The sequence below is a fragment of the Paracoccidioides brasiliensis genome, assembly GCF_000150735.1.
Source record: "Paracoccidioides brasiliensis Pb18 unplaced genomic scaffold supercont2.27, whole genome shotgun sequence".
Taxonomy (NCBI): Eukaryota; Fungi; Ascomycota; class Eurotiomycetes; order Onygenales; family Ajellomycetaceae; genus Paracoccidioides; species Paracoccidioides brasiliensis.
In genome coordinates, this window is record NW_011371384.1 from 70511 (window position 1) to 90712 (window position 20202).

At 42.3% G+C, this 20202-nt stretch overlaps 4 protein-coding genes across 4 annotated transcripts; 2 read left to right on the forward strand and 2 right to left on the reverse strand.

Moving 5' to 3' along the window:
* Positions 1-2553: 2553 nt before the first annotated feature.
* PADG_08646 (ESCRT-0 subunit protein HSE1) lies at positions 2554-5070 on the forward strand (the record flags this gene model as incomplete). The annotated part of the gene is made up of 9 exons (XM_010765660.1): positions 2554-2593; positions 2667-2716; positions 2792-2826; positions 2909-2984; positions 3059-3157; positions 3241-3361; positions 3434-4045; positions 4102-4311; positions 4397-5070. 9 exons carry the CDS (start codon positions 2554-2556, stop codon positions 5068-5070), a joined length of 1917 nt encoding a protein of 638 aa, XP_010763962.1.
* Positions 5071-6258: 1188 nt separating this feature from the next.
* Positions 6259-10089, forward strand: PADG_08647 (PAB-dependent poly(A)-specific ribonuclease subunit PAN2; the record flags this gene model as incomplete). Its single annotated transcript, XM_010765661.1, has 4 exons — positions 6259-6387; positions 6488-7785; positions 7844-8959; positions 9069-10089. The coding sequence occupies 4 exons, from the start codon at positions 6259-6261 to the stop codon at positions 10087-10089; spliced, it is 3564 nt and encodes a 1187-aa protein (XP_010763963.1).
* Positions 10090-10867: 778 nt separating this feature from the next.
* Positions 10868-12935, reverse strand: PADG_08648 (phosphoglycerate dehydrogenase; the record flags this gene model as incomplete). Its single annotated transcript, XM_010765662.1, has 3 exons — positions 10868-12204; positions 12269-12484; positions 12677-12935. The coding sequence occupies 3 exons, from the start codon at positions 12933-12935 to the stop codon at positions 10868-10870; spliced, it is 1812 nt and encodes a 603-aa protein (XP_010763964.1).
* A 1068-nt stretch (positions 12936-14003) lies between these two features.
* Positions 14004-15677, reverse strand: PADG_08649 (uncharacterized protein; the record flags this gene model as incomplete). The annotated part of the gene is made up of 3 exons (XM_010765663.1): positions 14004-15010; positions 15090-15148; positions 15256-15677. 3 exons carry the CDS (start codon positions 15675-15677, stop codon positions 14004-14006), a joined length of 1488 nt encoding a protein of 495 aa, XP_010763965.1.
* Between the last annotated feature and the right edge of the window lie 4525 nt (positions 15678-20202).

The window sequence follows — 20202 nt, forward strand, 5'->3', positions numbered from 1 at the left end:
TTGATTCTGATCAGTTTCTCCTCAAAGTTTCAGAGTTACTAGATCTGATGTGTGGTACATGTACATCCAGTTCTTAGCTATATTTTTATTTATGAAGAAACATATTCTAGTCTTCTCATTCTTCTGATATATCAGATTGAATCTGTCTTTAATTGAATGATATGTGGTTTTCTGAAATTTGTTTCTTCATGATTTCTGAATTGTTATGATATTGTACTTCAAAGCTGTTTGACTTGCAAGCAGTGATGTCATAACTTAATCTCAAGACTTGTTGACATTGTATTGTAGAATTGATAGAGTTGTACTATTCATCACAGATCATTAGTGTGTCTGTATTCTGTGTGAAAGTAGAGGTCTCTTGATCTTCATAACATTGATGTTTGTTGTTGTTAACATTTCTGACTGATAGCACCAGTTGTTGATTGCTATTTAACTTTTATAGTATCTGTACAGCTGCATCTGTTTCTCCTTCTTCCTGGGTTTTCACTCTATGACTCTTTCTTGAGAACTGTCCTCTTTTCTGTTCTGAATCTGTTCTTATTCTCAGTTGAAGAATAAATCTGATGAGTGTTACATTTGTAGTTATGTTTTTTTTTTGAGTTCATGATTCACTGATGATACTCTGTCTGTGCTGTGCTGCTGCTTTCTGATGAGTAATAGATCTATTTTTTTTTTTATTTCTTCAGTCTGATCAGTTTCATCTTTCTCATGTCACACTGCATACTTCAGATGAGATGTTTTCCTTCACAGTTCACACATTTCACTTCACTTCTCTCTCTTGATCTCAACTCACACTCATTGATATTGTGGTTTTTTGCACAATATCTGCAAGCTGATTTTGTCTTGCAATGAGTTTCAACATATTCATACTTCTGACACTTGAAGCATTGTCTCAGCTTACAGATTCAGTTGTAGTACTCACAGATAAACATTTGCATCTTCATTGCTATTTCTTTGATGATTGCATTATCTGCATGTTTGCTATTGTTGAATTATATCATCAGAGTGAATGCTTTTTTGCCTTCTAGTTCTCTTTTCAGCCATTCTGTGTATATGATGTTCATGGTTTTCAGTGTTGAATTGTTTCATCTTATCTTATCTTCAATCTCTTTGATGTTTGTGGCATCTATTGCTGTAGAGACTTCATGTATGAGAATTTCAAAGAATGTTATTTGTAGCTGTGCTGTTTCTCTTAGTGCTTTCAGTCATTTCTTCTTGTGTATTTGCATCTTTCTTGTTGCATCTTGATCATTTGTGTATAGTGTGATGTTCTCACTAGAGTGTCACTTTACAGCAAGAATTTTCATTCTCTTTAGATTCTGATTCAGACTTTCCTTCAGTGATTTGTTGACTCTGTCTTTAATGATTTCTTTGATGGCATTTCATATTTCACTTTCTGGGGTGATGTTGCCTATTTTGATTAGAATTTCCCTCAGTCCACTTGAGGGCCTTGGCTGTAGAGATGTCTGAAGAAGGTATGGCTTTTGAGTGGCTTGAGTGTACAATAGTCCTGAGGTGCTAGTGGCTTTCTCCATTGAGGCTGTTAAGATGTTCTTGATATAGATGATGTTCTTTTTCATCTTCTTCTGAGCTTTTGCTGTGACTTGAAGATCTGCAGTTCATTCTGTCTGTGTTGACTGTTTTTCAGTAGGTGATAACACTTTCCATGAATGCTACCAGCATTTGCCATGAGGGGTTTCTTGCTTTTCCTAGCAGATTGTTACAATATTCCTTAAATGCTTTGATATCTGCTTCAATTTGAATAGCATGATCATTAAGCTTATGTGGCTGGAAACCCACCTGCGGGGTGTTTTGGCTACTCACCATACTTCCTTGGTATTGGGCGATACCTAGATAGCCGACGAGTAGATTGAGCCACAGTATGAGTAAAATAGAGTGGTGTTGTAGAGATATTTCAAAAATTCGGTTCCGACAGTATGAGGTTGTTTTTAGTATACGAACAAAAATCAATGATTGATTACATAATCTGATTCTGCCCGCATTCCATTCAAAGTAACTAACTAACCTAACTAGTTAAGTAACTAGGTTAGTTAGTTAGTTATTTAGTTAGTTAGTTAGCTATTTGTTAAGAAGTTAACTAATCTTGTGGTTGCATCAACTACAGTTCCACTCAATCATCAACACTCTTTTCTCATTCATCATCATCACTGATTCATATCTCTGCATTGAGCACCACTACCTCACTAGTTCTACAAGTCGCATTTTTAACACCTCTAATATCCACACTCAGAACGTCGCTGTCCACCACCAACCATCCACCACCCCTGACTGACAACCCCTCGTGGCTTTTGACTGCTGCGACCCTCAAGTGGGCCAGAAGAACCTGGCTGCCTGTGAAGCGCAGCTTCGTCTCAACACTTGGCGGTTCAGTCTTGTCGTATTTTATTTCTTTTACAGGACAAATCATTAGTCCACCATATATACTCATTCTCATCTGCCCGGGCGACTCGAATACGTGTATATCATCATTTGACACAATCAATATCCTGTGCTCTCCTCCTTCTAGCCATCTGAAAGGGGTTATTGTTAATCATGTTCCGCACGCAACAAAACGCCTTCGATGATGCCGTTGGTGAGTTGAATCCCTAATTGCCGTTTACCTATGTGAATATCTTGACGACGGATCCTGAATTAACTTCCCTTAGCCAAGGCGACGGACGAGAACTTGACTTCGGAAAACTGGGAGTTTATTCTTGTATGCTAAGCCATCGGAAAATTGAACTAAGCTCTCCTTGCTGCTTAATATGCTGATAAAACAATGGTGTAAAAGGATGTTTGCGACAAGGTCGGCAGCGAGGATACCGGGTATGAACTTGGAATCTTTGCATAGAACCACAGATACAATAAGTGGAGTTAATGAGCTGACTTTGTTTGTCCGAGTTCCCAGAGCGAAAGATGCTGTGGCTGCAATGATAAAACGGCTCGCCCACAGGAATGCCAATGTGCAACTTTACACCCTTGAAGTATGCTTATTTCTTTCTTGCTTAGGCTTGCCTCTATGTTATAGTTGTGGTTCCTTGGTGGCTAACAGAATCAGCTTGCCAATGCGCTTTCGCAAAATTGCGGCGTTAAAATGCACCGTGAGCTCGCGTCGAGAAGCTTTACAGATGCCCTACTACGACTTGCAAATGATCGGGTATGTCAACTGATGCTTACGTTAACTTAGTGGACGCACATTACCGACACACTCTTCCACCATGCTAATCCGGATCTTCAAAGAATACCCACCAACAAGTGAAGGCGAAGATTCTAGAAAGAATGGAAGAATGGACAGAGATGTTTTCGAGCAATTCTGACTTCGGAATTATGGAGCAAGCATATATGAAACTCAAGTCGCAGAGTGAGTGGCAGGCGGAATGGTGTTGTGGGGTGTGTTAATGTTGGATTCGTGGCTGACTGTTTGCTGGAACAGACCCGAATCTCCAACCGCCGTCCAAGCCAACAAAGCGACAAATCACCGAACTTGATAGACAGAAGGAGGAAGAGGAACTTCAAATGGCACTCGCACTGTCCATTAAAGATAAACCTTCTTCTCCCACTGCCCAAAACAAAACAGCCACCCAACCTTCTGCCAGCGAAACCAACAAAACCCAGCCTGCACCCTCCCAGCATGTCCCATCTGGAACGACTGCAGCGACTGTATCTCGCGTTAGAGCTTTGTATGACTTTCAGCCCTCCGAACCCGGAGAACTCCAGTTTCGCAGGGGTGATGTTATTGCAGTCCTCGAATCTGTTTACAAGGACTGGTGGAAGGGATCTTTGCGCGGCCAGACCGGCATTTTTCCCCTAAACTACGTTGAAAAACTTTCAGACCCAACCCAAGAGGAACTCCAAAGAGAAGCGCAAATGGAAGCTGAAGTGTTCGCAGAGATTAAAAATGTGGAGAAGCTTCTAACACTTTTGAGCACCAGCAACTCAGAGCTCAATGTCCAGGAGAACGAGGAAATCACAACCCTTTACCATTCAACTCTTGCTATACGACCAAAACTCATTGAGCTGATTGGTAAATACTCACAGAAGAAGGGTACGTGTTTGCATTTGTGTGTCACTTGTCAACTAGTTTTGCTGACTTCTTCGAAGATGACTTCACGCAACTGAATGAGAAGTTCATCAAAGCTCGTAGGGACTACGAGTCTTTGCTTGAGGCATCGATGGCTCATCCGGCTCAGCCGCATTACGGACGTCCTCACCAGACCTTATACGGCTATCCAGCGCAAAGTGGTCCCCAGGCATATCCCCACGGAGCTCTACCACAGGACCCCCAGCGTTACTATACCCCCCACCCTCAAGGTGCGCCTGTGTTTTGTCCCTTGGGTGTCATTTCTGACATAAAAAACTTCTCGGGCACAGAGGAACACTGACGGCTAAAACGTAGACACTTCAAAACCTATTCAGCCCAGTCAAGTCCCGTTCTACGGGTCCGAACAATCCCAACTACCCTACCCAACTAACACCCAGACGCCCGATCCTCGACAACGAACACCCACTGGCGCGCACCCGGTAAAACAACATCAACAACATGTTCCACCGGATTCCTACGGAACAAACGGCCTCGTTCACCACCGCCCCCAGAATGCCCCTGATCACCCTCAGGAGCTTGGTACATCGGTATATGATTCCCCTCAAGAGAACGCACCACCAAATATCCGGCACTCTTACCACCTACCTGTGCATCAGGCTCGACTGTCCGTTGCGCAGCAGCAGCAGCCGCAATTACAACAATCAAATGACTTTGCCTCCCCAAATTACTCCGCCGATGAAATCCCACAACTACTACCCCAACCACAAACTGTAAATCCGCCCTATCCCACTCAGTCACAGCCCCCACAAGTCGTCCAGCAACAACATCAACTTTCCCAGAACTCTCCTAGCCAACCTGCTCAAGCGCCTCCTCCTATGCCATCTAGCAGCCCAGTTCAACTTCCGTACCCCAGTCTTTCTGCTGGGGTGAGACCAGGGCAAACTAGTGGTGGGTACCAAACCTATCAGGTGCCTGGCGTGAATCATCCAAGCTCACCGAACACCGAACCAAGTTCTTTTTATCGGTAAATAGGATCCTTTGACGTTGAAAGCATTGGATATATCGCCAAAGAAATAGGAAGAAGATCAGAAGTGTATAGATACACTACGGGGCTTCCTTACAGGAATAGTTGAACGGCCAGGAGACTGGTTTTTTTTTAAAATTATTCGTGTTCTTATTATACATTACCTTGTGACAACAGGCGGTCCAAAATCATTCTGGCGCGTCCTTCTCCCCCCAATTGACAGGAATGACATTCTCTTGTCAAAGGAGTGCCTTACCAATCACTGTGGTTATTATGTGGGCGGCTTTTGAGGATTAAACAACTGCGACCATTGTGTGCGTCACTAAATATCTTGGCCGTTCGTGTTTCGATTCATCTCTCTCCTATACCATTTATATCATATGTTTCTTCTTGTTTATGCCTTTGCTCTCGACACTTCTCAGTTTCTTGCACTTTCACCGTTTTCCTCTACGCACTCCTGAGTAGTTTTAACCACCTCTTGGTCAGTGAATGGGGTGATAGGTCGGATTCAAATTGACGAATTTTATGCAGACATATGCTTAATGACTTATAAAAGCCCTTTGCGTAGTCCAATTAGCATCAAGTAAATATATATCTCACTCAAAGAGCCCAGTTATCTTGTCATCCCGTAATTACTTAATTTATCCAACAAAGTTTGGCAATAAGTTTCCAACGGTTTTGTAAACCAAATAGCCTCACGTGACCACAACTATTTGGTCCCAATCTCCAACATTTCAACAGCTAATCTCTGACTTGAGCTTGAAGGAGAGTGCAACAGCTTGTTTAGGCACTAAACCCAGACTGTAGAGTACTATCTACTTTAAGTTGTGGATATTACTCATACTAGACTGTTGATTCGGGTATTCTTCTGTGCCCAGCTGAGTGTTTAGCTGCTGGTAACTAACTAGTTATTCATAACTAACTTCATTGGTTACTTTGTCATCTTTGCCACCCCTGCTATATGTTACTCCTCTGGTCTGGTGAGAGAAACCCTCTTGAATCATCTAATAAGATATTTCCTAAACTGTTTCCCTCACAATGATGCTTCCCCTTGGGCATAATTCCCTATGGGTAGTGTTGAGTGGTAAAATCGCGAACCTGACCTGACGGCAAGAGATTCACTGACTTCACCTCCAATATCCCAACCAGCATTGCCTGATCGCCGGCAGTCAAGGAGCCTTCATCTTGCATGATGGATCCTGATTGGGATGAAGTTTCCCGGCTAGCTGTTCCTCCTTCTGGGCCCCATGTCCTACCGACTGTCGCCTCAACCATTGCTTTTGATGACACCCAGGAACTGCTATGGACCGGCAATGAATTCGTGAGCTGACCCCTCACCCCACCCTCTCCAGCTTGGGGTTGGTGGAGCATCAGTTGGATAAGAAATTTACTAATACATATCCACTTCCTCTTGTTATTAGGGACGAGTGGCCTCCTTCTATGGGCCTGAACTCCAGAGATATACGTCCGTTAGAGCCCACCCTGCATCTGAGGGACCAGTCCGTCAGCTTCTATTTCACCACAAAGGGGTGATATCGGTTTCTTCCAAAAGTGTGCATTTCATCTCCCGGCGCGGCATAACAATATGGCATATTACGCACGAAGAAATGGAAGATCTCCGCTGCATGAGTTTCACCCAACAGTCTTCAAAAATAATCGTTGCTGGTTGCCAGCCAATAATGTTTCATATTGACGTTGACAAAGGAACCATCGTGGACAAAATTACCACGGAATTCCGCTATACTATAATGAAGAAAAGCCGTTACTTGTGCGCTGCAACAGATACTGGCTCTGTTAATGCTCTAAGTTTGTCCGATTTTAGCGTAGTGAAAAGCTGGAAGGCGCATGGCACTGTTGTTAATGATATGGATGCTCGGAACGACTACCTCGTTACTTGCGGCTTTTCTGTACGGCATCTCGGCTCACCGATTGTCGACCCTTTGGCGAACGTTTATGATCTGAAAACCTTAACTCCTTTACCTCCAATCCCTTTCCACGCCGGAGCTGCCTATGTCCGAATGCACCCAAAATTACAGACAACAAGCTTTGTAGCCTCACAGACCGGCCAGCTCCAAGTAGTTGATCTGATGAATCCCAACGCAATTAATTTACGACAGGCAAATGTAACATTTATGCTTGGCCTTGAAATCTCCCCTTCTGGGGAGGCTCTTGCTGTCAACGATGCGGAATGTTTAGTGCACCTCTGGGGTTCTCTCTCCAAAATCCACTTTAACGAAATGAGCAAAGAATCCGAATTTGCAGATGCCCCTTCACGTCCTCCTTTAGTGGATTGGTTGAACGATACTCCCCTTAATGTAATCGGGATGCCATATTACCATGAACGGCTCCTTTCTGCTTGGCCCAGTCATATGGTTTTCGAGATTGGAAGCATCCCTCCACAAGTTGATCAGGCTATTACTCCATACCTCCATGCCGGCGAAATTGGACACTATGCCCCCAACCCACGTAAGACACGGAGGTATCAAGTTGAAAATACACGTGCACAGCCGATCCCCGAACCTGCATTGGCCGCTCCGAAGTTCTTGAGCGAGCGAGCGAGGGCACAAGCTAAAGCCAAGTTTAACAGTAACTTGGATGAAGCTGCAAAGAATCTGGCAGAAGCAACTATTACTCAAGGCGCAGAAGAAGATCCACTTTTGAAATATAGTAATGTCGAGATCAAATATAGCAAATTCGGCGTCGACGATTTTGATTTTAGGTCGGTTCCCTTCGAACAAACCCATAACTTCCGAATGAATACTAATTTTATAATCCAGGTACTACAATAAAACTTTATTTTCAGGGTTGGAAACACATATAGCCAACTCTTTCACAAACTCCCTTCTCCAACTATACAAATTTATTCCCCTGATCCGGAATCTGGCTCTCCACCATGCAGCAACGAACTGCATATACGACAATTGTTTACTCTGCGAAATGGGGTTTTTATTCGATATGCTAGATAAAGCAAACGGGCAAAACTGCCAAGCAACAAACCTGTTAAAAACGTTTAGCGGTTTTCGAGAAGCAGCAAATCTCGGTCTCCTTGAAGAAAATCTGACCGCCAAATCTCTTTCGTTATCTATTCAGTCTGTCAATCGATTTTTTTTAAATCAGATCTCCCATGATTTTCGATTGATGTTTCCACATTCCGACCAGCTAGACCATACACTATCAACAGATGCAGTTGAATCAATTCGCTGCATGCTTTGTCACAATGAGACCATACGACCTAGTAATGCATTTGTAAATGAACTAATCTATCCTACGATCGATCTTAAACAGTCGCGGCGCAGTTCCTCTTATCAATTTTCGAGTATCCTCAAGTCTACAATCGAACGTGAAACACAAAATCGAGGCTGGTGCAGCCACTGCCGACGGTACCAACAAGTATCGATACGTAAAACAGTGCATAAGATGCCGCTTGTGTTGATGATAAATGCTGCCATCAATAACGCCAATATCCGCCAATTATGGGGTACGCCTGGATGGCTACCAGAAGAGGTTGGGATCCTCCTCGAAGATGGTCGTATTCAATGTTTCGAAGGCGAAGAGCTAAAAACACGCCAAAAAAATGACATTCCTAGCTTTATGGTCTATGAGCTGGTAGGACTAGTTGCGGAAATTGATATCCCCGACCATCACAAGCCACATTTGGTTTCTTTCATCAACGTCGCCATTTCCTCACGTGATACGAGCGAAATGGATCGTTGGCATCTTTTTAACGATTTTCTGGTCACAGAGGTTAGTCGAGATGAGGTGTTTGCGTTTAGTCAGACTTGGAAAACACCTTGTAGTTTGGCTTATCAGGTGCAAACTGCTCGGCATGGCGTGGACGATTCCTGGAAAGACGAACTAGATACCACTCTTCTATTTTATGAGTGGTCCATGAAGTGCGTTCTCTCTATTTTTTATTTTTTTTATGTCCCCTTTCATCCCAACCTGGCACCCTACTTCTCTCCTACCCACCGTCGGATTATTTTCTCTCTAACTAGTCCACAGCAATTATCGCCTAACTGAGGCATGTCAAATTCTCCAGGCAGACGAAAAGCCGTCTGCGCGAACTCCTGTCGCTTTGGATACCGAGTTTGTTGACCTGGAGAAGGCAGAAATTGAGGTCAAGGCAGACGGTACACAGGAAATGGTTCGGCCGAGTAAAAGCGGACTTGCACGAGTTTCTGTCATCCGCGGCTCTGGCGCTGCCGAAGGAGTCCCTTTCATTGATGATTATATTACCATCAAGGACCCGATTGTTGATTATGTTACACAGTACTCAGGGATCAAGCCTGGAGACTTAGATCCCCGAACCAGCTCTCATAACCTTGTTCCTTTAAAAGTCGCTTATAAGAAGTTATGGCTTCTTCTAAATTTGGGTTGTGTCTTCGTTGGGCATGGTCTGGCTTCGGATTTCCGAAAGATTAATATCCAGGTCCCCAAATCACAAACTGTGGATACACAGTACCTCTTCTTCCATCCATTGAAAAATCGTCGCCTCAGTCTTCGCTACCTTGCTTGGGCTGTTTTTAAAGAATACATCCAGGAGGAATCGACCATATCCACGACTTATGTCACCTCTTCCGACCCCTCACAAGCTGCTCCTATCAGTGCTTTGACAAGTGCATCTGCTTCTGAAGGTCATGATTCTATCGAAGATGCTCGCATGGCCCTACGTCTTTGGAAGAAATTCCAAGAATATGAAGATGCGGGCATTGTCTCGCAAATGCTGGAAGAGATATTCCGCGAAGGCTTTAAACTGGGCTTCAAACCTCCTCCTCGGAATTCTTCTAATTCTTTGGCGTTATCAGGGACTGCCAACTCACATCTCCCTGTTAGTGGCCGCAATACCCCAGATTTAGGAATAGTTGCTGGAACCCTGAGTTCCGGTGGAAGTATGAACGGCAGTGCTCCATCTACCCCCGGACAAGCCTTTAGAAGATCGGCTGCCCTTACTCCAAGTAACGGTAGCTTTGCGGGAGGAGCTAGCAAGGTGCCAGACATTTTCGGAGGCAGTCCTCTAAGATGAGACATCTTCCCCAATATGACGTAGTCTAGCAGTAGAGAGGTATCTATCGACTTAATTGAAGTGGCCGTTTATGTTGGCAACCATTGGCGGATGATATTCGGTTTTGGTGTTTTTATGGTACAGCTTAGCTGATGACTAGATTGGGCATTCAACAGGTCAACGTAGCTTTGTTGCACTGTCAATGATTGATCAATTACTATTTACGACTGTATGCTTATGTATCTATGTACAGTATAAACAAGCGCTTTGAGTTATAAATTCTTTGGTGTCCAAGCCACCCGCAGATGCCTGCTTGAAACGCCAGGAAAGCAGCACTGCCCCAGGTGTCTGCTTCGACTCTCCTGAATGTCAATAATCTTACCGCCCACTTTTAGCCGCTGTTCTCCAATCGAAATAGGCTTCCTAGCAAAAAATACCTGATCTAGTTTCTGCTCAACTTTTGGAGGCCATATATCATAATTCCCTTTTTAACCAACCATCCGGTTGGTTTAAATGGGTATATAATAGAATTAAGCACAAGACGCAAGACGGCACTCCGGGCTAAGTGTTTACCTTATGGGGTTTGTCATTGTATGTTTTCGCAAGTTTCACTAACCATGACAAAATTCCATCTATGTTTCTTTTGCACAATGGAATGAACCCGTTCAAAATGAAAATCCCGAAAGCACTAGGGAGAAATATATGAATGACTTGTTGGAGAATCATTCAATCATGTCGAAAACGTAGCTTGTTGAAGCGAACGACGTTATCTGGAAAAGAAATGAGTGCAAATGTGTAGCTACAGTGAGAGCACACTTACACTCAATGCCCCCCCTTCTTCCACAAGAGCCTTAACTACATTATCTTCCACAGTCCTATCAACACCCAGGATCATCAATGCCTCCTTTTCAGGTTCATAACTCCCTGTTTCGTCAAGGCCGGCTTTGACCTCGCCAAGACTTTTGTTTGTTGGGGCCACTAACAAGCTCTTGGAAACAGGGGCCACGCCCATAAAGTTGATATTGACACCTTCCTTTCCCAATATACTTCCGACAACTCCAATTTTCCCAGGAGAGTCATAATTGTGACAAATTAGCAACGTCCCTTCAGGAGCAAAGGAGGTAGTAAATCGACCGAGCCGGGATATTAGAGGTTGAGACTGCGAGCATGTCCCAGATATTATTTGTTGTTGTTCGGGGACCAGTTTTGCGGAGGAAACGGAAATTGTCTCACCCGGTGGAGGACGGGAGGATGGGCGGGAAGGCGGGCGAGCTGCCAGTGTGATGAGAGAAGAATATGAGTGTAATGCCGGATCTCGGGAAAATTGCTCGTTGACGACAATGCCACGTTCTCTTGCAATGAGCTCTGCGTTAACGATATTCACGTTTACACCTGCGGTATTGCTGATCGGTGCAATGAGGCCCTTAACCAAAGCAGCGAAGAGTGGTTTTGTATTGTTAATTCCCGAAATCTCACCTTCATAGATCAGGTCAAAGGCAGTACTGTTTGCTGTGTATGTGGAGGACGAGGTATAATGCTGTGTATACAAACTTCCCATCTTCTCAACAAGATGCACAAACGGTTGGAGTTTCTTATACTCCTCTGGTAAAATCAGCGGGGCATTTACAGCGCTTCGGGGAAGAGCGCCGCCTAATATATGAAGCACTTGCTCGCAAACATCAATGGAGACATTTTCCTGCGCTTCAACGGTAGAAGCACCAAGATGCGGAGTGGCCACCACACGAGGGTGAGCGATTAGTTTTGACGCGCTGGAGTCAGCCAATGGTGGTTCAGAGGTAAATACATCGACTGCTGCAGCAGCCAGCTGGCCTGATTCTAGAGCTTCAAGAAGAGCGACTTCGTCAACAGTTCCACCACGAGCTACATTTAGTATACGAGCACCCCGTTTCATCTGTGAAATCTCTGCTGAAGATATCATGCCCTTCGTAGATGCGAGTAAGGGTGTATGGATCGTGAGAAAGTCCACTGTTGGTAGTAGAGCAGCGAGGGAAGGAAAAAGGTTGACAGAGGCGGATTCTGCAACTGCTGGGGAAGCATAGGGGTCCACAGCATTCACCTTCATACCGAGCCCTTTGGCGAGCCGCGCAACTATCAAGCCAACTACGGGAATGAATACTGTATGAGAGGGTGTGTTGTTCCTTTCCTGCTTCGGGTTCAAATCAAGTAGAACGGTACGAACCTTTTCCCAATCCAATGATTCCTAGAGTTTTGCCTTTTACTTCAACGCCCACTAACCGACTCCTTTCCCATTTACCAGCTTTGAGGATTGAACAGCCTTCAGAGATGTTTCTGGCCATTGATAACATGAGTGCTATGGTATGTTCTGCGGCAGCGCCGACATTCCCTGAAGGGGAATTTATAACTACAATCCCAAGCTTGGTTGCAGTGGGGACATCTGTTTGAAGAAGACTGATCGTTAGTCAACACTTCAAAACTCCAATATGCAAAGATTATATTCCCTGGCCCGAGATTATGGGGATAATTAAAGTAAACAACAACAATAACACACACAAAAGACGAAGCATGTTAAAGACATATAGAGATGCAAGGGGGACAGCAGAAAAGAAAAGCATTGAAACATTCTCACCAACGTTATCAACACCAACTCCCGCCCTCGCAACAACCTTCAAATTCTTCCCAGCCCGCAAGACCTCGGCAGTGACTTTGGTCTCCGAACGAATAAGCAATGCTTGGTAGTCCGGAATGATTCTCAGCAGCTCTTCTGGACTGAGACCTCTTTTCTCGTGTACATCCAGTGTAGTTCTGAGCAATGCTAGGCCATCAGGGGATAGGTTCTCTGGGACTAGCACCTTTGCTGGCACGCCGTTCTCGGATAGTAGAGGCATAACTATGGGTGATGGATGGATGGTATTGAAAGCTGTGTTGAAATCAAAGAGATCGATTGCCTTGAAATTGTAGTGAGATGAAGAGCTGCAAGCTGATGATACGGTGGCACAAAAATATATTCCTCAGTGTCTAAACAATTGAAGACAATTAAAAAAAAGGATGATTATTCACGTCGTACTCCGTATTAAGACTGTCCGAAAATAAGTTTCTTAGCTGGGGTGCAGTGGATGATGGTTTTTAAAAATGAGAGGAACATAGCAAGCAAATGATAATTCACTAAGGGAAGGGATATTCACAGTAGTTACGTCTGTATGGCAATCCCTTTGTTATATACTCACTCACTGTCACTGGCATGGCCTCTCAATGTTCTCTCTGCCCCGCGAATCTACGCAATCAGAGCAAACTCAGATGTCGGATGCGGAACAAATCAGCGCCACAAGGCATGTTATGTTATCATTGGGTGACGAGCGTAGTTAAATAACTCCGGGCTGGCTGGCTAGCTGCTGTCTGTTCGTGGACCTTGTTACCTTGGGAGTTAGATATTGAGTGGATCTCCTTAACTAGTTAGTTATTAGTGATGGATAACTTAACTATGTGTCTGCCTGTGCCTAACTAAATGTGGCATGAATAGGTACCCGGAGAGTGAGTTAGTAGGAGATTGAGTTGCCTGGAACCAAGGAACATCCATTTCCATTGAAAGGAGAGGTTATTATTTCATTGGACTGGACGTTTCCAACGCCGGCTGACCATCATATTGATATCCATGGATGCTTTGGAGGTACCTGGCGGACGATAGGAGAGCGATATATATCTATAGTTACAGTTACAGTTAATAAAAGGGTATATATGGATAGACGGATAAATCCAACTGGTTGAAAGTATCTTATGTACATGTAACTACTGCACATACATAGTTAAACTACGTTTTATGGTTAGTTACAGGTTAGCGAAACAAATGAAAAGATAGAATATAAAACAGCATTAATTAACCTAGCAATTCATCTCCTGGCCAGTTAGGAAAATTTGAGTTCAACAGAGTGGTGTATCGGCTACCAAATATATATCTCCTAATACTCCATGGAGTCCTCGAAAAGCTTCCTTAATTCTTCTCTTTCTGCTCCCAGCTCTTTACTCAGCGTAGGGGCTAAGTTCAGAACCCGCTGTTGCGGAATGGTTCCTTCGATCAGATCGTCCACATTGCTGGAATTAAACCCAAGAGCCTTCAACCCTCGTGGCTGGTCACCCAACCCGATCAGAAACTCTGCTATTGTTTCACTCAGCAACTCTCCAGCGCTCTCTCTTTTTACATTGGAGATATCCTTCCCGAATGCTTCCGCTGCGACTAAGTGACGGTCCGGGTTGCTTGCCGCAGTGAATTTGAAAACGGCTGGTGCAGTTACCGCAACAGAAACGCCATGGGGGATTATATCGTGACCCACAGCATATCCTGGGTGCTTATAGCCCGGATTTTGCCCAGAGATTGGGTAGCTCATTCCGTGGCACAAATGAACCCCCGCATTTCCGAAGCCGATGCCAGCTAACGTTGCAGCGAGCAGCATTTGGCTTTGTGCTTCGCTATCGTCTGGGTCCTTCACCGCACGGGGAAGGTATTTTACGGTACTGCGCAGCGCCTGCAAGGAAAAGATATCTGAGATTGGGTTTGCACCCTGGTAAGCTGGTCGGTTAATTGGGTTGGAAGGGCGTGGGATTCTTTCGTTGTAAGGGATCGCGGTCCACGACTCAAGCGAATGGCAGAGGACATCCAGACCGGAGGAGGAATGTACCTGGGACGGCATAGTTCGCGTGTTGAGAGGGTCACAGATACCAAGTGTAGGTTTCATATTTCTGTGTGCAACGCCCGTCTTTGCTTTCTTCGAAACAAGATCGAAAATCGCCGTCCCTGTAGTTTCAGAGCCAGTGCCAGCAGTGGTGGGTACGGCAATCAGGGGCTTCAGATGCGTGGCAATTGGCAGTCCTTTGCCAAGAGGTGCATTTACGAAGTCCAGGAAATCGGCTTCGGGGTTGACGCAGTACAGATTCATGAGCTTTGCCGTGTCAATGACGGATCCACCACCTGTGCCGAAACAGGTCAGTTTTTAACCAGTTAGAAGACGGGAACATGACCAAGCACACCTCCATAATACAAGACATACCCACGGCCAGAAAAGCATCGGCATTATAAGGTTTTGCAAAGGCAATGGCATCCTTGACTCTATTCCAAGCGGTTCGTCAGTACATCAAGTTCCCACTTAGGCCGCCTCCCACGGCCCAGCCCGCTAGGAAGAAACGTGATGATGGGATGAGACGTAAAACACTCACGAATAATCCTTTGGCTCCACGCGCACTTTATCGTAGACTGTGAATGCCACCCCTTCTTTTGTGAGGGCCTCGATTACATGCTCCATAGTATCAAGTTTGGCAATGTTTTGATCTGTCACGACACAGACCCGTTTGGCACCCAGGTTCTTGAAATCCATACCAACCTCCTTGGTGGACCCTGGGCCAAACCTGATGCTCGATGCGGCCATTTCGAAAGCATATTCCTTCTGGTGTGCGGGATCTATGGGTGTTGCGAGGTTGCGGATGTGTTGGGATATCAGAGACTTATGTCGATGGTGATGGTGATGGGTGGGGTTAGAATGGCAGGGGCAATTTGGAGGATGGGTAAACTGGATGGCCCGGAGAAGGTTCACAGCCCTAGAAGCAGCTGACGAAGCTATTCTGATAGACGGGAGGCTCATGGCAATCTATATTCTGGTGGTGATTGGAGACAATGAGAGCGGACAGGGGTCAGAGGAGAACCAGGGTAACAGTTAAAAAAATATAGCTATAGCTGCTATGCGTGCGATAGCAGATGCCAATTAACTAACCTACGAGACCCAAAGGCGTAGAAGAAGAATATTATAATAAATGACTGATTATGATTGCGGTTGCTTGCGGGGAAGGGCTGTCTCTCTTATAAGGTCTGTTGGGAGTTATAAGTTTTGCGGGGAGAATAACCGCGGTTTCGGAGCTATTATCCATGCACCATGCATCATTTAATTATTATTTGAACGACTGACAACAGGCTGGGCGATCGGGCCGAGTTATGGAGAACAAGGTCGACATCCGGAGCATGAATGAGATTGATACCTCGGCACAAATACCTGTTAACAAAGTTATCTCGTAAGTTAACCAACAATGTTTTCAATTGACTGATCAATCATACTCAGCTATATCGTAGGTATATTTGTTTGTGATTGAGAAGGCCTTGATAACCAAGCTAGAGAGCAGAGGTATGGTTGCTTACTCTGTACGGAGCCTTTCGAAAGTTTCTTCCTGCCAAGGCGCTATATAACACCATGAAATCTTAATTCCACCAGAATCTCACTTATCTTTAATATATGAAAAATGTTACGGTGCAGTCGCTGGTAATATGGGATAAGGTTGATCCGTTCCGACCTCAACTGCCTATATATATTCAGCTGCTCGTTCATTCAAATATGTTGGACGTCTGAAGTGGTTGTATTGGTAGCCTATCTCAGGGATGCTATATACTATTGTGCGGTGCGCTAGTCCATAATAGGAAGCCTAGGCTCCAACACCTCCCCTTGGACTAGCTACTGTGCAGACTAGCTACTGTCCTACTCAAATCAATTATATCCATCTTCTTTGTCAATCCATCTTGTCTTCCAATTGCTGTATCCATCAAACCCTTTTCTTATTTCACCCATAATCTGACTGACTTCTCAAAAGTTTTTTAATATTTAAAAAAATTGTTATAAAGAATACTTGACTTGACTGACTTATAAGTAGATTCTCTGTATTTCTATCTTTACTTTTATCTCTATTCTTAGTCTTGTTTCTATATCTATTTTTCAATATCTCAATACACTTCTTATTATACTTCTGTCATTCAGTGCTTGTAAGATTTGAGTTCTTGAACTAGCAGTGTTTGATCATAGGCTCTGTATTCTCATAGTAGTAATATTAATATTTATCAAATCATTTAGTGATGAAATTTGCAGCAAATAAGTTGATATGAGTTGTAGTGATAGTGACATGAGTAATCAACTAATTCATCAATTCATTAAAATTTAAATTCTGAATAAAATTTTGTTTGATGGTATAAAAATCATCTAGCTTTATTTTAATAAATTTTTGTTATCAGTCTCTCAGTTCTAGTATAAATAAATCATAATAGATACTCTCAGCTCAATTTTCATCTAAAGATATAAGTTTTATCTTTAGATTTTGAAAAGTTGCAAGATAGATATAAAAATCACTATTTTTGAGCTATAAGTCTCTTTAATTTTTTAGTGATTTGAAGATGTTCTTCTGCATGAGATATAGCATAGTGCTAAGCAAGATTCTTTCATATAGTTACTACTAGAGAGAAATCTTCATTCAGTGATTCTAAAAAATTATATACAGTTGCATTCAAAGATTAAAAAATTCTTGTGTAAAGAAGTTTATTTTTTTTATTTCAAAACTTAATTTTCAGAGAAACTGTGATAGAAGATGTTGTTTATTGTTTGTTAAGAACATTTTTATTTGAATTAAATAAGCATCTGCAAGAATAGAGCTCTTTTATTTCAAATAATTGATTTTAATGAGAATGACTGCATGCTTCTCTTTCAATTTTATCTTTATATTTTTGTAAAATTTATTAACTTTATTTTTGATAAAATTCTTAGTAGTATTTGATAAGAAATCTGAGTTTTTCTCTAGTTTTTGTATGAGTTTTTCTATTTGTCTATTCTGTCTTTTCATGTATTTCATCATCATTCATATCATATTCATATTACTTTTATTTATATTTATTTCATCTTTTTGATTAGTTTCTTCTTTGGATTCAGAGATAGATCTATCATATTTGTATTCAACTCTATTCATATTGTTACTTGCAGAGATAGTCAATAATTCTGCAGCTTATGTTCTTGAAGATATCTGTTTATCTTCTTTTAATTCAATCTGTTTTCTATAATCAAAGCTTTTAAAATAGTTACTTTTTATCAGATTCTTGCTGTAATTCAGTGATGCAATTCTCATAAGATGTTTTATATCTCAAATTAAAGAAGAAGAAGAAATAGAGTGTGAAAGTAGTGCAGAAAACTTTTCAAAAAGAAAAATAAACTATTCAAGTTACAATCTGTTGAACATATGAAGTGGTTGTATTGTATAAAGGGTTAAGCTCTAAGAACTAGAGGCTAGTCCTCCTATAAAACAAGGACAAATTGCTTGAGAAAGGGAAGAAAAGAATGAGATGAGAACTTGAGCTTAAGCAAGCTTGCATAGCATGATCACATGTGCATGTGCAAACAATGACTAGGCTGAGTCAGTCAGCTAGAGTGAATCTAGAGGTTCAACCTCTTATAATACCCCTCTTCTCCCTCTTTGTTATAGGCCTTTACAACTATTTAAAGTTCTTTTTACATCTAGTTTTGCCTGCTGAGAGGTCTCTCAAGTGTTCAAGGCCTTTACTTCTTGTAGGAAACTTGCATCATTTCATGTAGGCTCAGCCCAATCTACTCATTTAACAAGGTATTACTTTTTCCTCTGGTAGGTTCATTTGCTCTGAATTTTCTCAATCTCAAACTCAGATTCTTCTAGGATCTCTATAGTGAGTGACTGCCAGTCAGTTTGCCTCTGACTAAGCAGAGAATCTGTCATTACAGCATGTAAAAGCTTTATATTAAAGACATCATGAATGCTGAGTGGGACATTCAGTTGATAAGTATGAGATTCTATTTTTTCTAGTATAGTATATTGATTGTATTTCACATCCAGCTTCTTGCACAGATGATTAGTTCTCATGTTCTATAAGCTCAATCAGATCTTATCTCCAGGTTGAAAGCTTGAAGCCAGATCTCTTCATCTATTCACATATTTCTCTTGAGATTGCTAAGCATCTGTCATTTTTACTTGAGCTCACTTCAATACTTTGTGAGTCTTCCTCATATAATTATCTGCAAACTCAATGAGATTATATGGTATTTCAACAGAAGGTGCATCAGCTATATCAATGAAGAAGACATGGAAAAGATGCATTAAAAAGAACAGACTCATACCTGTTGAGATAGCATCTCTATTATTGATGACCAGCTCTGCTAGAGGGAGCTATTTACATCAGTCATTCTGTTGAAAGCTAATGTACTTGTGCAGATAGATTTTCAGAGTCTGGTTCAGTCACTTTGTAGCTCCATCAGTCTCTGAGTGATAGACTGTAAAGAGTCATCTCTTAATGTCTAATTTCTTATACATTTGAGTTCAAAACATGCTTGTGAAAGCCAATCCTCAATCTGACACTATCATCTTAGAGATACCATGTTGAGAGATGATGTTGTGAAGAAACACTTTAGTTACTGTCTTCACATCAGTTTTCTTAACTGCTTTTAATATAACCCTCTTGATCAGTCTGTCTATTATAATCATGATGTTCATGTATTCTTTAGAGCTTGATAAGTTCACAATAAAGTTCATAGAAAGCTCCTGCCACATGTGTTCAGAAATGAGGAGAGGCTTGAGCAGTCTCTGATATCAATCTCTTCATGCAGTATTTGATCTGCAAAGATGACAGTTTCTGATCATTCTTCTCACATCAGCAGTATAGTTTGACCAGTAGAACTCATGTCTTAGAACTTCTGCTGTTTGCTCTCACCCAAAATGACTAGTAAAAGATGAGTCATGAGTCTCATATACTAATCTGATTCAAAGAGGTTCAAAGTTTGGCACTCACTTACAATCTTGAAAGAGAAGCTCTTTGTTCTCATTTAAAGAGCACTCAGAAACAGAGGCATTAATGCTGAGTTCAGAAGAAAATCTGAATCTTTTCTCACAAAGAGTTTGCTTCAGATGCTGCAGAATCTTATCATTTTTGTGAGTCTCATTTCACTGAGCTTGAAGAGATATTTCAAATTTCACACTGACAGCAGCCACTATTGATTTCATTTCAGATGTCAATACATTAAACTTAAGTAGTTGAGCTTGTCTCTGCTTGATTCTCTTATCATCAGTACTCTGTGACATGCTCTGCTCCCCTCACAATAGAGTGTTCAGTCCAGTGTTCAACTTCTCTGACCAGTAATCAATTCTGAAGTTGAATTGATAGAGAATATCCATTCAACATAGCTATCTTTCATTTAGTCTGTGTGTAGTCATGAAGTATTCTAGATTCTTATGATCTGTGAGGATCTTGAATTTCTTTACACTTTGTAGCTCAGTGTTTCATTTCTTTAAACACTCAATTATTACTAATAACTTTTTATCATGAATCTCATAGTTGCA